This window comes from Carlito syrichta, unplaced genomic scaffold (assembly GCF_000164805.1).
Source record: "Carlito syrichta isolate Samal-C Ts95f unplaced genomic scaffold, Tarsius_syrichta-2.0.1 Scaffold314163, whole genome shotgun sequence".
NCBI classification, from domain to species: Eukaryota; Metazoa; Chordata; class Mammalia; order Primates; family Tarsiidae; genus Carlito; species Carlito syrichta.
This window is the reverse complement of record NW_007258259.1, coordinates 131,128-153,376: the sequence shown is the minus strand read 5'-3', so window position 1 is coordinate 153,376 and position 22,249 is coordinate 131,128. Positions and strand designations below refer to the sequence as shown.

The 22,249-nt window shown below is 39.2% G+C and overlaps 1 protein-coding gene across 1 annotated transcript; it reads left to right on the top strand.

Annotated features, from left to right (window-relative positions):
• Positions 1–114: 114 nt before the first annotated feature.
• GPR37 (G protein-coupled receptor 37) lies at positions 115–20,559 on the top strand. The gene is made up of 2 exons (XM_008071198.1): positions 115–1,785; positions 18,953–20,559. Exons 1-2 carry the CDS (start codon positions 691–693, stop codon positions 19,769–19,771), a joined length of 1,914 nt encoding a protein of 637 aa, XP_008069389.1. The 5' UTR covers positions 115–690; the 3' UTR covers positions 19,772–20,559.
• The last annotated feature ends 1,690 nt before the right edge of the window (positions 20,560–22,249 follow it).

Below are 22,249 nucleotides of genomic sequence, written 5' to 3'. Positions count from 1 at the left end.
GACGAGCGGCGCCGCGTCTCCCCCTGCTCCCCGCCCTCGCTTTCTCCCCGGCAGCCCGCGTCGCCGCCCTCGGCAACTTTGAGCGGCAGGAGACGCAACTTCGACAGTGGCCGCGGGTCTGGAGCCGCGCTTCTCCGCGGCCACCGCGGCGTCGCCCGGAGCCGGGTCAGGCGGGGCCCGAGTTTGGCCCGGCGCATCCGGGCAGCGACCGGCTGTGGGCACCTGTTTCCAGCGCGCGGGGAGCGGGGTGGTGCCGGCCGAGCGTCGCGGGGGGCTGGGGGGGACTTGTTTGTCTTTCCCTCCGGAGACCTCGGCTTGCCGCTGGAGAAAGAACGGCCGAAAGGATGTAGATCGGCAAAGCGACGGTCACCGGGAAGGCGACCACCCCCCGGCGGGGAGCGGGAGCGCGAGGCTTCGTCCAGCCTCCTCCGCCCCCGCTCGCAGCATCCATCCACAGTCAGGTTGTTGATTGCAACTTTTCAAGGTCAGCGGCCGGGAGCAGCGGTTCCCTCGAGGACCCTGAGGGCACACCTCGCTCGGATTGGATCTGGCTGAGGAATGCCCAGGACGCCAAAGGAGGAAGGGTTGTAGGGGGCGTGTGTGTGTGTGTGTGTGTGTGTGTGACCCCCAGGGCCCATCCCCCACCCTCCCTGGGATCTCCGGTCCCCCGCTGCCCGGGCGGGGGTGAGTATGCGACATGCGCCTAACTCTCAGCAGCAACTTCGGCAGCAGGTGTCGGTCCTAAACAGGTGCCCTCGCCACGCCATGCGGGCCCCGGGCGCACTCCTCGTCCGCGCGTCGCGGCTCCTGCTGCTGCTGCTGCTCAAGGCTTCTGCCTCGCCTGCCCTCGGGTCCGCCCCTGCGCCCAGGAACGCAACTTGTCTCGGGGATAGCTGTTCTACACTGACCCAGCGCCGCAGCAGGGACGCTTGGGGACTGGGAAGTCCTGCTGGAGACGTTCTGCGAGCCCGTGCGCCCAGGGAGGAGCAGGAGGCGGCGGTGCTCGGGGCGCCCTCCTGGGACCTGCTGGCTGTCCCCGGGGGCGGTGACCCCGGAGCGGGCAGAGGAGCCGAGGCGTCCGCAGCCGGACCCTTGGGAGCTCCAACCGGGCCGTCTGGCCCCTGGAGGTGGAAAGGTGCTCGGGGCCAGGAGCCCTCTGAAACTTTGGGGAGAGGCGACCCCACGACCCTCCAACTCTTCCTTCAGATCTCGGAGGAAGAGAAGGGTCCCAGAGGAACAGGTATTTCCGGGCGCAGGCGGGAGCAGAGTGTTAGGACCGTGCCTGGGGTCAGTGATCTTTTTTATTGGCCAAGGAGAGCTGGGAAAATCCCGGGTTCCCACCACAAGCCCCCACCCAAGACGGTCAGTGGACCCGCAGGGCACGAAGGGCGGACAATCGCACCCCCCGGCAGAGCGCTGGCCCAGAATGGGTCCTTGGGTGAAGGAGGCCACGAGCGCGGGGGTCCTCGCCCGGGGAACAGCACCAACCGGCGTGTGAGGCTGAAGAACCCCTTCTATCCGCTGACTCAGGAGTCCTACGGAGCCTACGCGGTCATGTGTCTGTCTGTGGTGATCTTCGGGACTGGCATCATTGGCAACCTGGCGGTGATGTGCATCGTGTGTCACAACTACTACATGCGGAGCATCTCCAACTCCCTCTTGGCCAACCTGGCCTTCTGGGACTTTCTCATCATCTTCTTCTGCCTTCCTCTTGTCATCTTCCACGAGCTGACCAAGAAGTGGCTGCTGGAGGACTTCTCCTGTAAGATCGTGCCCTACATAGAGGTAATGCCTTCTAGGGAGTCTCCGGTTACTGGTTTTACCCATTTCGGGGACCAGAGCATCAAAAATCCACTGGTGGCGCTTACCTGACTGAACCCCTTTGCTCTTTTTCTGGGTCCTTCCTCCATTTCTCTTTCCAATCATTTATGCATGTGTGTATATTTAAAAAGAGGCAGCATAGCTAAATCCATCTGCTCCTGGGTGGTGAAGAAATGATGATCTTATAATGTACATACCTTATAATATACAATCCTAAAGCTCTCTCTCTGAAAATGGCGTTATGTATAATTCTGATTTGGCACCTGTCAGAGATGCTAGGGTTAAATAAATAGTTAGCCCAGGGTTGTCATTATCAGAGCCTACAAGGAAAAAAATAATTAACATCTATCTCCTAGATTTCTAGTGCTTCAACATGATTTCCTCCCAAGAAGATTATTGCATTTTTCCTTAAACACTGAAGTTAGAGTAATAGTTTATTTGGGGGGAGGGCGGGAGGAAATCCACCTTTCTTTGTTTATCAGTTAGCCTCTTGATATATTAATAACCACTCAGAGTAGTTTAAGGATCTGACTGTCTTCCGTCAGACTATCCCATCTAAGATTTTGTGAAATTTCTCATTTCTCTCTTTTTCCTTCTCAATTTCCTAACAAGTTTGTTTATTTTTGTGTGAATGAACTTAAGCAAAAATAAGAGTTTGGTCACTGAATTTGTTTGACATTCTCAAAGTATATATTTGGCATTTGTTATGGGTATAAAGGATTTTCTAAGACTAGAAAATTTTGCAAGAAGAAGGGACCCATGTGATAGGTTCCAAACTTTGGAAATTAAAATCATTTTGAGTGAAATGTTACTGCTTCATGCTACAGCTAGTGTCCCAAACCATTATTGTGGTAGCTGGAATTTGCTCTTTAAATGGCCTCTCTTTAAACATCAGCTCTTGGAAGGGACCCAAGTGTTTTGCTGCCAGTTGTGTTTTTTAGCCAGCTGGCCCTTGATTTTCTCCATTCAGACTGTCCATTTCATTTATGGAAGCAGAAAAAGGGAAACTGTAAATATTCCAGAGCCCCTGATCCTGTCTGGCACCAGGGCCAGTGACACTATGTTCAACATTGTTCCAGGGCCTAAAGTTAAGGGATAAGTAAACAGAGAACTATACCGACTTAGAAGGACCAAGGCAAGAGACAGTAAATAAGACCTGTTATCCTGACAGGCATCAGACGCAGAATCATTCTAGGACTACTAAGTCAGCTGTTGCTACTTTATCAGAGTCCAGCATTTCTCTTGTTGCCAAGCTTGAAGTATCTCTGAAACATCTAATTTATTTGCAGGACAGTTCATTTTGAATTGTGGAGGTGGCAGCTGAACTTGTGTTAAAGAATATGTTTCTATTTACCAGTTGCCTTTCTGGTCAGTTTCAATAATTTCTCTGATTGTTTGAATAATGCAGAAGAAAGTGACTTATGCAAGGAACAGACAAGAAGTAAGCAATAAAGTGGGCAGAAGAGATGCCCCAATAAGAGAAAAATGTATTAGCTTGTCTTACTATTCTGGACATGTAAAAATCTTTATACATTGGGGGGGGGGGAAAGCAATAGAGAGAACAGAAAAAAGAAAAACAATCACCCAAGTTTTTGACAGAAACTTTAAAAGAATTCTATGAAGTTCAGGAAAAAATATAAAAAAAACTTTGGTTCATTTTATGAGACATAAGTTCTAGTGACGGTGTTGATTATATACATGTGTGTGTTTTTTTCTGTTTCTCTAATTTTGAGAGTTTTTAAAATGTAGTAATTCTTTCATTTGTATTTCACTTTTTAATTTTCTCCCCAAGAATATTTTATTTTGTACATCTTATTATTAGTAAAATTTCTCTTTTACTCTGCATTTTACTTAATTTTCTCATCTTTATGGATTTATCTATTTTTTTAACTTGTTAGGACTAGTCTTTATTTTCCCTACAGAATTAAAGACTTTAAAAAAATTCACTCATTTTTTTCCTTTAAATTAGATTATAATATATATTTTAGTCATTAGAATAGTGAATGAAAATCTTAATTTGTAGTGTTTTTATATTTCTACCTACCCATGAATCCTCTGAAATAATTTTATAATGCTTTAGCATGTTTTCTGTAAAAATAATTTTTGGACAGTCGTATTGGTTTCATAACCCCTGATTACTTAAAATAAGACCTACCATACAAATCTTAAAATAAACATTTCTGCTTTTAGGAGGCACTGTTGTTGTCATAGAAGTAAGAAAGATGTATTGCCTGTCCAATGTTGGGTTCCTGAAATAACAGATTCTGAGATGGAAATATATTGGGTTGTGCTCTTAGGGACATGTTAGGGAATGAACGAAGCAGGATTGGGCAGAGGGAGAAGTTGAACTGTGATGCAATTGCCACAAAGACCTCAGCTGACACCATGACAGCTCTAAGCTGGAATGGCCATGCAGAGACATCCTGAATTGAGGCAACAGGGCCCAGCCTTCACATCTCTTCACGGACCAGTCATTGGCTACAAGACTGATTCCAAGTGTGGGGCATAGCCTTTGATCGGGTAGACCTCTTTGGTCAAGGGCAATTCCTAGAGAGGAATGCATTTAAGAGCTGTCAAGTCTTACTCCCAGCAGCTGGGAGAATCAGTGCTTCATTCTTGAAGGAATTTGGGAGGGAGCAGTCTGGATGAGAATGACAGTGTACACTACTGTGGCTTTTGAAGTATCATGTTAAGTCAGAAATAGGTGGCATTGTAATCCAACCCTCTCATTTTAAAGATGAAACATGAGGCTCAGAGAAGAGAAATTCTCATCCTAAGCATATATACCACTAAGGCCACCAGACCCTTATGTTGATGTTTGCTGATTAGGCAAACATGCATGGGGCAAAAGTGTATCCAGAGAGAGTTTTCTTTTTCTTTCTGCTCCTTGGCATCTTTAACAAAATATTTCTGTATCTACTAGACAGGAAATAGTAAAAACCCAGTTAACATCATCTGTTATATGATTAAATGTATGACTTCTTCTGTTCTTACATTTCATCTTGCTTCTCATAAATTGGCATTCCACTGGCAGTAAGTTTTTAAAAATTGCAGTAATCTGAAAGAAATATGCTTCTTAATGTACCAGACATGACTATTTCAATGACCAAAAAAGTTATATAGGTTACACGTTATGTTCTTAAAATTATAAAGCGTGTTTAGATTTGTGAAGGACATTGCAAATATATTACAGTTGTTCAAACTTTCTCCAAATCCTCTTTTGATAGTTTTTCTCTTGTCATCAAGACTTCTAAAAATTACTTCACATTTTGTCTCCTTTGATTTTTCTAAATTTTTCCTTTTCTTTACCTTTTGCTTTCTTATATTCATTTATTTGTTGCCTCTTCTTGTTTTTTTTTTAAAAACCATGCACCCTCTTATTTATTTATAATGTAGGATTTACCATTTTCCAGTAATATGGGTAAACCTTTTCAATGTTCTTATTTTTTAATTTTCCATAGTTAATTTTAAATTTTACCCACAATTGACTATTATTGATTTCCAAAATTTTTCTTTCCCATCTTCTCCTTTACTTTCTTTTTCTTTTCTACCACTGTTCTTTTTTTCTACAGCTTGAGTGTTAGCATAATTTGAAAGGGATAATGAACTTCTGAGGAGAGTTAGGTTTGTGTAGAAAAGTAGGGTACATTTCTTGAGCAAAATCTCCAGACTCTTTGCAGTTTGTGTTCAACTCTTCTTTTCATTTTAATTTGTTGGCCTGAGACATGAGGATAGTACTCAGCCTCTAGGTCCTATTGTTAGAAAGGGAGTTTTATGAAGTTTAGTTTTGTTATCAGTGGGAAAGTGGTAACTGTTGTATGTAATGATGTCATCTCCCTTTCTATTCCAGGATTATGACATCTTTATGGACTAGTGATAAATCTCATAAAGACCAAGGGCAAATGGAACCGTAGGAAAGTGGTATAGGTGTGAAGAAAACCTGGATGGATTATGGTCATCCTCATAGATACATCATGGTTTATCAAAGAGTCATCAGGAAAAAATACTACTCAGAGCAACAGTTTATATGGAGAGAGAGAGAGAGAGAGAGAGAGAGAGAGTTAGTTTGTGTGTATTTGTGTATGGAGGGAAAAGAGGAGAGCAGGGAGCAGGGATGGGGAGGGGAGAGAGGAAGAGAGATAGAAGTCGGGGTGTGAATTGCAATAGGAGAATGACAGAGGAATTCCTACCATACCATTTGCTTAAGAATCTAATAAATGTTTAAAGCCAAATAATTTGAACATGAGAACTGGAACAGATCTTTGCTCATTCTTAGATGGCAGCCAGTCAGAGTCAATGTATCATCTGACCCAGATTTACTTTTAAATATATACTTCTGTTTGGACATTAACTGGGGGATTTAAATGACCCAGGCTTCTCTTTAGTTTAATGAACTCACATCTTCATGCTGTGTGGTAAGGCAGAAGTCTTCAAATAGTTCTAAGATAATCCCAGATTTAACTGTATTTTTATTTTACTGGGATACAAGATTCCTGTACAGGGATGGAGGGTGAATAAAGGGAATACATCTCACCAGAGCCTCTGGTCTGGGGATACTTTGTGACAAGTCCAGAATCGTTTCTGATGAGAAGAGCCAGCTTCTCCAATGGCTTTAGAAATACTGGTTTCAAATTGAGTGAAACAAATGGCTCTTTCATTGCCTTAGATCATAGCTAGCACTGACCAGTTAGAAAGGAAGAGTATTAGAGGCTGAAGATGACATTGCTGTACAGCTATGCGATTCTAAACAGATTTCCCTAGAACTCCTACATTCAAGTAATAGCACATTTATCATGGCAGACGGTAAATTTCCTTTGAGTAGTGGATTGGCCATTAGATAGATATTCTGCTGGGCTTTTACGTGGAAATATACAGTTTTATGAGCAATTTGAAAGTTATTAATAATATTCTCAGCAAAAGTGTGCTCAATATATGAGAATGGTGCTTAACAAATATTTTATGACTGCCCATTAATCATTTTGTAATCATTTTCTACATTCCCATGCAAATGAAAATATTTAGTTGAAGACTTTAGCAAGGGAAAAAACACGTTCCTTAGAGTTTGCTTTTATTTATAACCCCATTCCCGAAGGGCATATGGTGAAGTTAACTGAATTTGGGTCTTATATAAGAAGTAAAAGCTTAGCCGGGCTCGGTGGCTCAGCCTGTAATCCCGCGCTTTGGGAGGCTGAGGTGAGTGAATTGCCTGAGCCCGCGGGTTCGAGACCCGCCTGGGCAACTTGGCGAGACCTCATCTCCACAATATATCAAAAACTAGCCGGGCATGGTAGCACGCGCCTGTAGTTCCAGCTACTTGGAAGGCTGAGCGGAAGAATCGCCGGATCCCAGCATGTCGAGGTTGCGGTGGGTGGGAGCGGCCATTGCACTCCAGTCTGGGCCACAGAGCGAGACTCCAACTCAAAAAAAAAAAAAAAAAAGTAAAAGCTTTATAATATTCAAACTAGAAATTCAAATAGTTTCCTTAGCTATTGATTGTAATGAGAAGGTAACCTTTTCTAAAACCTGTCAATGAAGTACAAAAAAGGAACATGGATTTTTCTTTACTTTCCTTCTAGAGACATTATTTGGCTTTCAGCCTTTAAGGATTATGTATGAAACAGCAGCACCCAATAACTGACTAAGGGACAATCTGAGTAATTTTTTCTTTTCTGTAATCCTTTTCTGTGTATGTCATCTTTCACTCATTCATTCACCATCCATTTATTTATCAAACATTTATTGGCCTTTTCTTCTATGTGAGGCACCTTGTTAGGAGAGAGTAGGAGAAGGTAGAGGGGAAGGGGGGGCAACGTTGCCAAAGATGAATATCATAGATGAGCTACTGCTATTCAAGTTGCAGAAAAGGAAAATAATGTTCTACAGCATGATGTACATTGTAAGAGACATTTGAATAAAACATTATGGAAGTTCAAAAAGGGCCCTAGGATGGGTTAGCTCACAATTTTGCTTGATTATGATGAAAGATGGAGAAATTCAAGTGAAAACTGTTTCCCTTCTAATTCCCTTCTAATTCTTTTCAATTATATTCTTCCTGCCAGTCTTTGTAAATACCCATCCAGCCTATGTCCATGATGAAAAGCTACAATGATGAAAATCTTTTCATTTTTCCTTTCTTGTTTTCTTTAGTTTTCCTAAGATAAAAAGGCCATAATCATAATTGGCAAGATAATTCAGCATATAGGTCAGTCCTAAAAATTACTTGTTTTTCATTTTTAAATTTTTTTATTTTAAATATTTGGGGTACAATTCAGGGTTAGATATACCAATGTTCATTGTACAATTTTTTTAAATACTGAATTTGTGTCAATGCCTAGGATAACTATCTCTGCTTTAAAATTATTAGTCCTTATTAGCCATGAGGACATTAAACAAATAAAATTTTACAAGTTTTCTTACATGAGTAGTTTTTTGACAATGTAAACAGTATATTAAATTGAGTCCTTTTCTTCTGAAGATATCAAAACCAAACATATTAGCTAATTTGAACTTGGAGAACCTAGAGAGAAAGATGAACAAGGGAGCTACTTTAGCCCATATTGTAGAGTGGGGAGAAGAGAACCATAGGATTGGACTTCCCCAAGAATTAATTAATCTTTCAAGCACATAATCAGAGTGAAGTTAAGGCCTGAGTTTCTGAGAGCTTCCAAGGGTTCTGGTTATGTCAGCAAAGTATTTGTCAAGAGAACAAAGAAAGCAAATATGTCCACGGAAGCTAAACAGATGTGAGCTTATGCATCTACCTAAGGCTGAATAGGTGAGGGTCTACCTTTGTCTTCACTCTCATGCTGCATTGATCTTGATGGATCTTTTCCAACTTTAATGGTATTCTTACGTGCTGCAACTAGATTTGACAATGTCCCACTGGAAGCATATGGATCTGTATCTGGGATGTCGACTGTGGGAGAAGAAGACAGGTAGCTACGCAGTGCTCTTTGTTTCTGGCACTGCATTTCTCCATCCTCCAAGGATGCTCCTGTCATTTCACTTCCCAAGAATTGACCTGCCAAGGTCCCATGATTAACTCAAACTTGTTGCCAAGACTAACTCTTAAATATTCTAATTAGAGTAGTATACTTTGTGCCAGAAGAGATGATCTCATCTACAATTTCATGGTGGAGTGGAGAAAAGATTTACTGCAGCCCAAATATAAGGTCTTTCTATGTGCAAAATAGGTATAGATACTTTCCATAAAACTTTCATAAAACACAAGACAGAATCATAGTACCAGGCTTGTTCTAGCAACAGAATGCTTTCAGTTTGTGAATTTATCATAGTTTTCAATGTTATCTGTACACTTGAATGGTTCATAGCATTAATGAGGCCAAGGTCATTGATTTATTCCTGCCTGGAATGAGTCATTCTCATTAGGTCTAGACTACCCAGGATGGCCACTTTCTTTATTTTTTTTGCAAAATAACCCCTCCCTGCCAATCCCCACCTTCAGGGTCTTTTCTCTTGCCTTTATTATATTTCTCCTTGGTTCAGACCCCTCTTACAAAAGCGTCTAATAAACAAATTCACATCAGAATGTGAGATTTAATGATATTTGCCTTTTATAAGAAGATTGAATGAAGAAACAATTCTTTCTTAACAGACTAACAATGATGGAATTTTGGTTAAAAGCTGAAAAAAAGTTGATCTTAAAATGTGGCTTCTCAATATCATTAAAGTCATAATTACCCAGCTACAAACAATTTTGTTTTTAGTTTGGGTTCACCATCATGCAAATCAATATCATTAGTCACAAAGGGAAATAGGTGTAAATGTGTTACTACTTTTGGAAGCTCATCAGAACCTCGAGGTGAATAACTGAAATTTCTTTTTTCTTTTTTTGAGTTGGAATCTCACTCCTTCACCCAGACAGGAGTGCAGTGGCACGCTCCTGGCCACCGCAGCCTCAACCTGCTGGGCTCCAGCGATCCTTCTGCCTCAGCCTTCCAAGTAGCTGGAACTACAGGCGCGCGCTACCACACCTAGCTAATTTTTTTGATTCATTGTAGAAATGAGGTCTTGCCGAGTTGCCCAGGCAGGTCTCGAACCCGTGGGCTCAGGCAATCCACTCACCTCGGCCTCCTAAAGTGTGAGATTACAGGTTGAGCCACTGAGCCCGGCCATAACTGAAATTTCAAGTCACCTTAAGATTGATTTGGAAAATCATAATAATATCAAAGATTGAAAACTGAATTGTAGGCTTGAAGGAAATAGTACATTTTGAAGTTAATTTCTAATTATTGAGAATAAATATGGAATCTTTAGACCTGTTGATTCTAATAGAGGGCTTATATCTTGGGACACAATATTGCTAATCTTGCTTCATTTACATCTTTATATTAATGAAGATCTGACAGATTTATAGTTAAAGTATAACATGTTAGACGAATTGTAGTTACATGAAATTTTAAAACTATAAATGTACTATAACTGTACTGTGCTACAGAAGTCATAATTGGTAGGAAACCTTAATTCAAGATGGAACTGTAACAGGAAAGAAAGGATTTATGGAGTCAAGACAGGTTTTTGGAGGATTTGTTGGTTTTTGTAGTCTTACTTGATTTTTAAAATAAGTAAGAGTATGTTATCAAGCTTAAGCAAGAGAAAAAAAGATAGAGAATGAGGCAATAATGACAGATGATTGTTGATGCTTTCATGACATTGGGAATCACATATAAGAAAATCACATCATAAAAATAAGTGGATATTTATTGTATGTGAGTGTGTTAGATTAACATCAGTGATGATGATATGGGTAAGACGCCTTCTCTTTGACTGTGGAAGAGTGGCCATGACGAGCACTATTTCATTCCAGAGAGAGCACACACGGTGTGTGTGTATGTGCATGTGAGGAGGTGAGACTAAGCTCTCCTGATGCTGTTTTTGGTTTGGAAACACTCATAGAAATGTGTCACTGCTATAGTATTATGGTCTGCATGCAGATCTTTTAATAAAGGTCATCTTATTCACAACAAGTCTGATAAACAGAGGCTCTGATAAACTTGTTTCCCCACTGGTACTCAAAGAAGTACCCCTTTCGTGGGAAGTTACCCTGAAGTGTGCTACAAGAACAAAGATGATGGAAAGTGCACGAAGGAGCCGAAGGCGTACAAGCTCAAGCCATTTAGAGTTTGAAAGGAAACTCTACCCTGTGCTCATCCTGCTTTTTTCCCCAGCTGCTTGTTAGGCCTGTAACTACCAACTTACAACAGATTATCATTCACTGCCCAAATGAATGAGTTTTCTTAACAATAATGCCCTTGTTTGGAGGGTTACTTGTAAACAAAGGAAAGCACATCAATAGATGTGCTTCAACATTTTTTGATGTAAAATATAAGTTAAGTCAGAGTGCAGTTGGCATGATCTTGGTTAGAAATTTCCTTATTTTATAAAAATCAGTGAATTCCAGTCAATTCACTGTACTTACACATACAGATTCAGTTTCATATGAAGGAGTTGTTGCTTAGAAGTGCATAGGCTTTTCTTTTTCCCATCAGTGTTATCACTGATTTGTACCAGAAGGTTTAGCAAAAGATACTACTTTATGAGTTGTGCTTCATATGATCTGTGTTGTCGGTTTCAGGGCTTACTTTCATTCTTAATGGTTTCTTCTTTCCCTGTTCATCTGCATTAAGCTTCTGAGAAATGGAGCAACAGCTAAGACAGAATCTTCAGAGATTACTGTTTTTCATAAAGCATCTGTGTGCTCTTCTTTATATCATTACAGACTGAATATCGTAGCCCAGGTTTTCACAGGGCCTGATATCTGCTTTGAATTAGAAACTTGAACAGTGGCAACAATGAATCTAGTTGTATCTCTCTCAATTTATAGAGTATGCTTTCTACCTTAATGACTGAGTATTTTGCCTTATGAGTTTGTTTTATTTGTTTTATTTTTTAACAAAAACCCAGGAAACCATTGGTCCAAAATTCACTTGTGATGGAAAAGCAATATATATTTTTTCTTATTGTAAAAGAAGATCGTTTCACTATGAATCCTTCCCCCAAATACCTTAGTGTTTGGGTTAATTTCTCGTCAGTCATATAATGTAGTTGTCTTAATTTGGTCAGCATAGTTGCTGAATGGAAATTTGGCACTTATGATCTCATAAATACAAGTTTAACAGAGGGACAAAAAATTTGAGGCTTATCTATGGTTCTCATAACCACCAAGCGAGGCTTCTCTAAACTCAGTTTTGCCAGCAATAACATACAAAATGAAGAACTGTATCATTTCTGTGCAGGTGACTAGATTGGTGCTGCTTCATTATCCTCATCAGACTACTTGTTTTTTGTTAGTTTGTTACTGCAATAACATTTAGAAGGTTACTCCAGAAGCCATTCACAAAGAGTTCCATTGTATTTCCAGAATCTTCTATATTTTGTAGTGTTCCTTTTTCCCTTTCCAGTGGACTTTCTTGGTATATCATCTCAGCATCCACAATAAGAGGATAAACACAAATTCCCTTGCTCCTTATTAAGGAAACCAAGGCAAGGAAAGGATGAGAACTCACCTGTCAGGCTATTGACTATCACTTAAAATATCTGGGTCATTAACATGAGTCAATTGCACCTTGACTGTATAATTAGGCATAAACCTTAGATGATTCCAAAATGGAGTTTGATTTGAATTACTAAAACATTTAAAGTATAGAATATAAGAAAATTATCTTATAATGCTCTTAGTATTCATTTGCAAGTAATTAATGAATCTCCAAATTAGCAAATACTGCAATAGTATAAGTTTTATTTCTAACGTGTCTTAGCATATAAGAGAAAGTTTAAGTAACTCATTCAAACTTGAATGATCTTATAAATGACTAAAGTAATACATAAAACTAATGGCATTCTTTCCTGGGCTATTTTTTTTTATACACAGGAGCAAACTCTTTACATCTTTATGAGGATTACTTTGTATGTCAGGAACAAAACAAGGACATTGAGACATGAATTCTGGGTGGTCTTCAAGTTCTCTTGCCTTTGTGTATCACCCTTACATCACACAAATTTAAATGCATACCTCAGTTAAAATACAAATCACTACTGTTCTGAGTTGTGCACAAATAGTCCAAGTGCCAATTTCAAGGTTATCCTAGTCTAATAGAATGAGTAGGGCATAGATGACATTTGCAAAGAAGTAGATCATAATCTCTTTCAGTACAACTATCCATTATGGGAAGTTTTATAATTTGATTAGCCTGTAAAACCAGTTAGACATCTATAGTAATTTCCTTAGGAGATATTTTTAAATTACGTTTGTCTTCCAATCTCATTAAACCAGTGATTCTCAGCTACAGTCTTCATGCATACATGGATATCTCCCAGATCACGGGGAGTCCCAGAAAGCACGCCAGGAATTGTGATAGTCAAGCCTGTCTGTTTAGGAGACTGTACTGAAATCACTCCATATATAAAGTAGCTTGCTGGGTGCATGGTAGCAGGTGGGGGGATAGTCAAGATATTCTGCCGTGGATCCTAAACCTCTTGAGGACAAAATTCATGCCTTATCATTTTTCTTAACAGAAAACACAGTAATCTCTCTCTCTCTTTCTCTCTCTCCCTCTCTCTCTCTCAAAAACAACAACAGCCTCAACAACAACACACACCGCATTGTGCTAATGCCATGCTCTTTTTGCTTAGAGTTCACTAAGGCCATAATGATACCCAAATGGGAACAGTTTGGTGGTGATCAATCAGAGTGACACTTAGCCCTGCACTTTGGCACCAGAGCTTCTGCTTTCCTGCATTAATGTCCAGGTGTTCACTTGTCCTGCATCTGTCTTGTGTCTTGAAGCACTGCTGTAGGTGACTACAGCTGCTGGAAGTGTCACTGTTCTGCATGTTGACTGGATAGGAAGAAGCTGAAGGAACTTTGTTGTCGTTAGTCTGAGATACAAAGAAGAGTAGAACACTGTTTTTCAAAAGGAAAATCTTAGAGTAATTTATTTTGATACCTTTGCCATTCCTATATTTTGGTGCCAATTCCCTCAAAATGTTCAATATCTTATTTTTCCCAGTAGTTAAACATTTTCTGTTTCCAGCTTTCCTCTGATCTTGAAATTCTCAAAATTAATAGTCTTGTCTATTAAAAGTGTTTACAGTTCTGCTTTTGTTGTTGTTAATTAGTCCTCCCATTGCAGTTTAATTAATAAGAGATTGCGTCCTACCCATTCCATCTCTCAGGATGTTGCTTCAAAGAACTACCCATCTAAGCCAACGCTTAACAGCTTTACTCCCAAGAGCATATTTCATAGTGATATTGAATTTTAGCAATCAGATATGGTCATTAAATGCAGAAGATCCAGCGATCATAATACAGTTTTATAATTGCATATAATTGCACTATTCATCTTGGTAGAATTTTTAATAAGCAGTACGTAAACAAGTATATTTAAAAATTGTGATAGAAATCTTTTCACTTTGCTTAACATCTAGGAATTTTAATTACATGGATAATTTGGGTAAGCAGAAATTAGACCACCACTCATTATTCAGATGATTTTTATCAATTACTTTCTGCAATGTGCTGTTAATCCTTTACACAAGAGTAAAGCCTTCCATAAATACTTTGGAAAAGTACTGAGCAATACCTTTGTACATTTCTTGCTCTTGCACATCATAAAATTTAGTGCATAAGTGAATTTACAGAAAAATATCTGAAGTGATAACACCACAGGCAGTGGTGGCAGGAAAGGGTGGCTCTCTAGAACTGGCATTTGGACTGTGGTTGCTGTTAGCAACTGCACTGCAAGCTCGATCTACTTTTGGGACAGTGCTACTTTCCTCATTGGCTCCTTCAGCAACTCTCTGTTTCCCTTGTGACCTTTCTGGACCGTTTACCCTGTTTCAACTGGATCCTAACTGCAAAGAATACTATCAGAGAGAAGTACAATTTGAAAACAGCTTCCTGGAGACGGGAGTTTTTGAAATTTGTGGTTGAAAACTGAGGAGAATCCCTTAATCCATGACTGTTAAGAAAAAAAGACTACAGATCATATATGTTTGAGGTTTCGACTCGGCACTATAGCTTTGAATACGATTGAAGAATTAAGCATCGTTAGCTAAAATAACAACGTAGAAGAATTCCTGAGCAATACGTTGTTAGTTGCTTAACAATTGTCCTGGCTTTTGTTTTCCTGAGAGATGAAATGTACAGAACCTCGACAAACACGTCTTGCATTCTGAGGCAGTGAACAACTTCTAATTAAGAGTTGATATGCAGCACAGCTTCTGATATCTAAGGAGTTAGCAATCTAACCCACCCATCTTAATACGTGTCCACCCACATGCTTTTGCTGTTATCTCTCATGAAAGGCTTTGTAACCAGCTTGGAGTTAGGTATGAAAATGCTAGCACTTGTGATAATTGGTCCAGATTTCTAAAAAATCTCTAGATTCAAAATTAGGGAGATTAGTAGAGGAGAAAGATGCTGTCCTCTGTGCCTTGTGTGTTCTTTGCAAGTAATGATAGAAAACTATTAAGCAAATAGACGTTTTAAGCCTGTGACAGATTGCCTCTCCTCAGAGTCTCCAGTATTTTTATATTCCTGAGCTTTTCTTTAAATAGAAATGCTGTTCATAATTTCTAAAGAATGTATAGCTTAAAACTTTTCAACGTTGTATTTGTGGACTGATTCAGGATATGAAGGGGCAGGGAAACATGCACGAAGACGTGCTTTAGTCAGAGTCAAGCCAGCACAGAAAGCCTTGCTGAGGGTTTGTGTAAAGAGGATCTTTTAAGAAGTGCTATTTTTTTTAGATTCCTAGGAGAAATTAGTATAGACATATGAAAAACTAACGTACAAATGCAAGGATTCAAAAATAAAGTACTACAGATTCCGTATGATACTGTTTGATGTAGACCTTTAGGGAGAAGTCAGCCCCTCTCAGATGTCCTTAAGTGTGGCAATTACTAGCATTAAAAGATATATGTATCATAAGATGGTTGCACAATAGGGACCTCAATTTTGGAATTTTTTTTTACATCTCTAGTATAGATGTAAGACAAATTTTTTAATCAATGTGAACAGCTTAACTTTTAAAAGGCAAAAGTTGTAAGGGTTTTCTCTTTATCTGCACTGATCTAGAGCTTTGTTAGTCCAATTTTTCTTCATTTTTGTTTTTATATAGCTAACCCCTGATTATACCTCATTTTCAGGCTGTCTCCATTAATAGGAGAGTAGTCAGAGCATGGATGCAATGTCCTTTTTTTTTCATAATAGTAGTAGTAAACACTGTCTGATGGGTAGTGTGTAAGAAGAGGAGTGAATATTTGACATTGGAACTCTCAGAATCCACAAAGAAAATCACCATAGTTCTGGAGACAGTGATAAACAGCAAATGTCTTGAGTACTAAAATTGTATTGCAAATTGTTTTCTTTTGGTCAACATGATTCTTTTGTGTTTTAAAAAATTCGATTTTTTTTTTTTTTTTTTTTTGAGTTGGAGTCTCACTCTGTCGCCCAGACGGAGCGCAGTGGCCGCTCCCGGCCACTGCAGCCTCAACCTGCCAGGGTTCCAGCGATCCTTCCACCTCAGCCTTCTAAGTAGCTGGAACTACAGGCGCGCGCTACCACGCCCAGCTAATTTTTGATTTACTGTAGAGATGAGGTCTCGCCTGCCCAGGCGGAGCTCGAACCCGCGGACTCAGGCAATCCACTTACCTCAGCCTCCCAAAGGCGCGGGATTATAGGCTGAGCCACCGAGTCTGGCAAAAAATTAGATATTAACGTATTTTTTTCTTGCCCCTTTGCCAAAGCATGACCTTTAAATATGCTTTTTAAATCTTTCTAACAGCAGACAGAGAAGAATGAATGCATAAATATCTGGAATGTGTCTGGAACACAACCCAAAGCATTACATGCACCCAGGGAGTCTTCTCTTAGTCTCATGTTTTATCTGAAAACTTATTAACATTTTGCCTTCTATTCAGTGTTCTTGTTTAAATATGTAAATGATGACGCCTTTGTTAAATTTAAATTACCTAAATTTCCCAAAAATTATTTGAGTATATTTTATGCTCCTAGGCAATTGCTGTGTGTATGTTGTGACTTTGAGATGTGTCTTTGCTTCTCTTGGTTGACTATTATCTGCTTGAGGGAGAGGACTGCTTCTTGTATCTTTCTGTCTCCCTAATATCTAGCATAGTTCTTGGCAAAGAGTTGACATCAATAAATATGTCCTTATGTTGGATATGTGTCTGGGAGCCCCCATTAGATTATATGTATAATGCTAAAAAACATTTTCTAGGTAAATGAATAAATAGCATGCTTACATTAGAAACATTGTTTATATGTCTGGAAAAGCCTTGTATGAAAAAAATATAGGTACATATTTTTGGTTCATAACATTTAGTTGTTTTTTTTAGATGTCTAGACCATATGCATATAAGAGCAATGCCTTTTTGGATGCAATGTTCCGTGTGGTTATTTTCAAAAAGATTTCTGAGCCCAAATTTTTCCTATGGTTGGGATACCTAGAAATTCTTTTGTGCTCCTTTCTGCTGCATGTTTTCATGGTTATTATAATTACTATTTTTTGAGTCAGAGTCTCACTCTGTCGCTCAGGCTGGAGTACAGTGGCATAATCACAGTTTACCGCAACCTTGAACCCCTGGGCTCAGGGATCCTTCTGCTTCATCCTCCCAAGTAGCTGGGACTTCAGGCACATACCATTATACCTGGCTAATTTTTTTATTTTTGTAGAGATGAGGTCTCGCTATGTTACCCAGGCTGGTCTTGAACTCCTGTGCTCAGGTCATCCTTTTCCCTTTGCTTCTCAAAGTGCTGGGATTATAGGTCAACGTTGCTGTGAGCTGTCATCGTGCCACTGCACTCAAGCCTGGGTGACAGAGTGAGACTATGACTCAAAAAATAATAACTATAATAACCATGAAAACATACAGCACAAAGGAGTCAAAAAAGAATTTCTAGATACTCCAATCATAGGAAAATTTGGGCTCAGAGCTCTTCTTTTTGAAAATATAACCACCTGGAACGTTGTATTAACCATGCCTGGCCCATGGTTATTTTTTATATCTTCCTTTTTTTTTTGCCTTTTAAAATATGTCTTGTTTCTTTAAATTTGATAAATGTACTCATTTCATGATAAATATACTTATTTCGTGTTTGATTTTGTAACTTGTTTCCACTGGCAGATAATCTCATAGTGGCCAACTGTCTCTTGCTTGTTGGGATTTTTGATTTTTATGTACCCATGTTCCCTTGAGTTTTATCTGAGATATTCTTCTGGGACCTGGCTTTAAAGTGTCTTCTTCTGGAGAGTATTTGTGTTTGGTTCTACCAGGTTCTTGGGATTGCTTTAAATTGCATTTTGGGTTTTCTGAACTATATAGGTGGTGTGGATTCTGGCCCTAAGACCATGTGAGTTCAGGGTCTTGGTTAGAATTTACCATTTTGTTTCCTCCTTTTCCCCTAATTCACCTAAACAAACCAAGATCCTGTCATGCAGGCAAATTTCTCCATTGTTTCCTCTGCTTTTTCTCTTTATATGTCTAAAGTTGTCAGTATTTGGGGAGTTCCAAATTCATAAGGGAATCTTTGACCAAATCCTCACCCACATTGGCCCAGCTTCATCTCCCATCTCTTTAGCTGGATATCAAGGGATCCCATCCTTCCAGCTAAAGCTAACTTGAAACTCTCATCAGGATCGGCAGATGCCCCAAAGGCAAACACACGGGCTGGACAGGAAGGGGTCATGTACCTCTTTGAAATCTGTTTTCTCATTGATTTTGGCCTCTGAGGAATTTTCTTGTTTTCCATGAGTGACAATGATTCAGCTGAAGTCCTGAACTCAGTTACCCATGCCTCATTCCAGGAAACTACCCCTCCCTCCCTCCCTCTCTTCCTCCCTTTCTTCCTATTTCCTTCGTTCTTTCTTTATTTCCTTCCCTCCTATTTCCTTCTTTCTTTCCTTATTTCCTTCCTTCCATTTCCTTCTTTCTTTCCTTGTTTCCTTCCTTCCATTTCCTTCTTTCTTTCCTTATTTCCTGCTGCTCCCCCCTCGCCACCCTTCTTCTGTTTTGCCAATCTGTATTCATTTCCTAGTGTTTTGATCTTCCAGAGAAGACCAGAATAAATGTGTTCTATGTCCCTCCACAGGTTGCTTCTCTCGGTGTCACCACCTTCACCTTATGCGCTCTGTGTATAGACCGCTTCCGTGCTGCCACCAATGTACAGATGTACTATGAAATGATTGAAAACTGTTCTTCAACAACTGCCAAACTTGCTGTCATATGGGTTGGAGCTCTACTGTTAGCACTTCCAGAAGTTGTTCTCCGCCAGCTGAGCAAGGAAGATTTGGGGTTTAGTGGCCGAGCTCCTGCGGAAAGGTGCATTATAAAGATCTCTCCTGATTTACCGGACACCATCTATGTTTTAGCCCTCACCTACGACAGTGCGAGACTCTGGTGGTATTTTGGCTGTTACTTTTGCTTGCCCACACTCTTCACCATCACCTGCTCTCTAGTGACTGCAAGAAAAATCCGCAAAGCAGAGAAAGCCTGTACCCGAGGGAATAAGCGACAGATTCAGCTAGAAAGCCAGATGAACTGTACAGTAGTGGCTTTAACCATTTTATATGGATTTTGCATTATTCCCGAAAATATCTGCAACATTGTTACTGCCTACATGGCTACAGGGGTTTCACAGCAAACAATGGACCTTCTTAATATCATCAGTCAGTTCCTTCTGTTCTTCAAATCCTGTGTCACCCCGGTCCTCCTCTTCTGTCTCTGCAAACCCTTCAGTCGGGCTTTTATGGAGTGCTGCTGCTGTTGCTGTGAGGAGTGCATCCAGAAGTCTTCAACAGTGACCAGTGATGACAATGACAACGAATATACCACAGAACTTGAACTCTCCCCTTTCAGTACCATACGCCGCGAAATGTCCACTTTTGCTTCTGTTGGGACGCATTGCTAAAGGACGGTACTAGGTTAGGTCTAATTTGCTTATTTGTTTGATTTTCATATCCTGGAAAGTTTTTACTTCAAGTTTTTCCTTACAGGGAAATGTGCAAAAACAAACAAAACAAAACAACAACAACAAGCAGTAAAGAGAAATATTAACTATTGTAGAACTGATTTTACAAATTAATATTTGTGCTTTGAAAAAATGTTTATATTTAGTTATTTAAGAAGAATGAGGAGGCTGATAGTTTTAGATCATTTTATCTGGGATGGTGCTAATATTTTATTTGAAAAAAGTTACTGCACCTTAACTTAATTAATTGCTAATTTTTTCTTTTTTTTAAAGTATAATTACTGTATATTGATTATAACCATGTGATTTTGTAGGTTATTTTATGTTTGAGTTGTGACTGAAAGTATATTGTATATGGTATTGTGAGATGATTTGTACTTTAGACGCATTCACAAAGTAGCACCAAATAAATGACACTTTATTCTTTAACATTATTGTCAATCTACTTTTAACCAATATTCAATAAATCTTTTGATTGCCTTAAAAACACAACTATTTGTTCTATGCACAATTTAAAACGAGCCTTACTGTTTTATAATTATGTTTTCCTTTAAGGCAGTTAATCACTATGCTATAAACAAGTTTTCCTAATAGTGCTATTTTATATGCATGATTCATAAAACTATATTGTATGTTAAAGCAAAACTGTATTTTTAATATTCAGGTGTAGATGTAAAATTACTTCTGAATATTTATGAAATATGAATAAATAGACAGCAGAGTAGGAAGAAAGTTTCCTTCTTTTTTTTTTTTTTTTTTAATTCACCTTTGAACTAGCATGTAGAACTACAAGTTTTCCCATGAAGAATTTTGGCAGATTCAAGAATAAAAACAATGCACTTGTCATCTGATTTCTTCTGAACACTGACCTTTGAAGCTTTGTGAATCCTATATAAAACACTTGGAATTCTAATTGTTCTCTTTTGAATAATGAACTTGATTAAATGTATGCAACTTAATTTCTTTAAGTAGAATGAAAATGTGGTAGTGGAATAACAGAATACTTATATATCTTGATCAGAATAGTTGAATATCTGAATATTACCTTAAATTGATTATTCATAAACTCCCAATAAAAAACTAACCCCCTCCATTTGGAGCATTTGAATCCCATTTTTTGCTTCTTCAAAAGTTAAGTTGCAGCAATTATGTAGGATGCCGTTATATGGGACACATGTCTAACTCAGATGGCAGAGACAGTGACCTAGTGACACAGTGCTATTTTAAAGCTACCAAAGAAGATGTGTGGTTGAATGTTTTTGGCTGCAGAAAAATCATGTTACAGGAAAACAAATTTTCTGACTGGGAAAATGTGTTTTCTGCTTGTTGATTTTTGTACTATTTAGCATAAGTCAATATCTTCTTTTCTCCAGATTATACATAATGTTATTTAAAATCATTAAATTAAAGAGACTTGACCCAGACCAGTCATCCTTCAGAAGAAACTCAGATGAACTAAATGACAGTGCCCAGGTTCTCTCTCTTTTCCCAGTTCAATACTCTTCAAAGGGATCTGCCCCCGCGTTGTGTGAGTTCTAAGGGATTTGAGGAAGAGTAAAAACATTGTCTTCTTACAGAATCTTGTAATAGGTCTTTGGAAAACTCCAGAGGACACCCGAGCTAGGTTTTGACTGCCAAGCAGATCAGAAATTATGATTCCATAGTGTCTCTCATGATGTTTAGTCAACACTGTAAATTTAAAAAGTTGATTGAGTACATTATGTAGAAAAGGTTATATGCTATTACTTGAAGCAAATAAAGGTAAAAAGAGCATCGCCTCAGACCTTACAAATCCAGGCAGAGATAGGGTGGAAAGGAAGAAATAAAAAAAATACAAGTATGATCTAAGCTTGAACTGTTAGGTGCCATAGAAATATGTGACGTTCTATGATAGTTAAGAAAAAGAACATGTTAAATTGGAGTAGAGCATGGAAAGTTTTATAACTGCATGACTGGGCTTTTAGAAGGCGTTGAAAGATTGTACGAGGAGTGGACAATTTAGAAGGCGAGAACTAATTTAACAAAGGAATAGAGGAAGAACTCATTGGGTGTGACTGAAGAATAAATGAATGGTCACTCCAATTTGGCTCCTGTGCTATGGATGTATAGAAGCCTCGTGGAAAATAGTAAGGAAAATATGTATTGAAGTCATGTCATAAAAGGATCATGTCTCGAAAGATGTTTAGAAGGAGTCCGTCAAAGAAATGAATCTTTATTTTTAAGATTTTTGAGTACTGAAGAAACATCGCAACTTTGCAACAGGAAGATCAACTTGCAAACAGTTTAAAAAGGTTGGTGAGGGAGAGTCTGAACAAGAAAAAACAATTAAGAAGCAGTTCTGATGGCTTGAATCACTGTGGAGACAGTGGATGCTTTCTTTCTTTTCTTTTATACTTACCTTCTTGTTGAATCCTACCT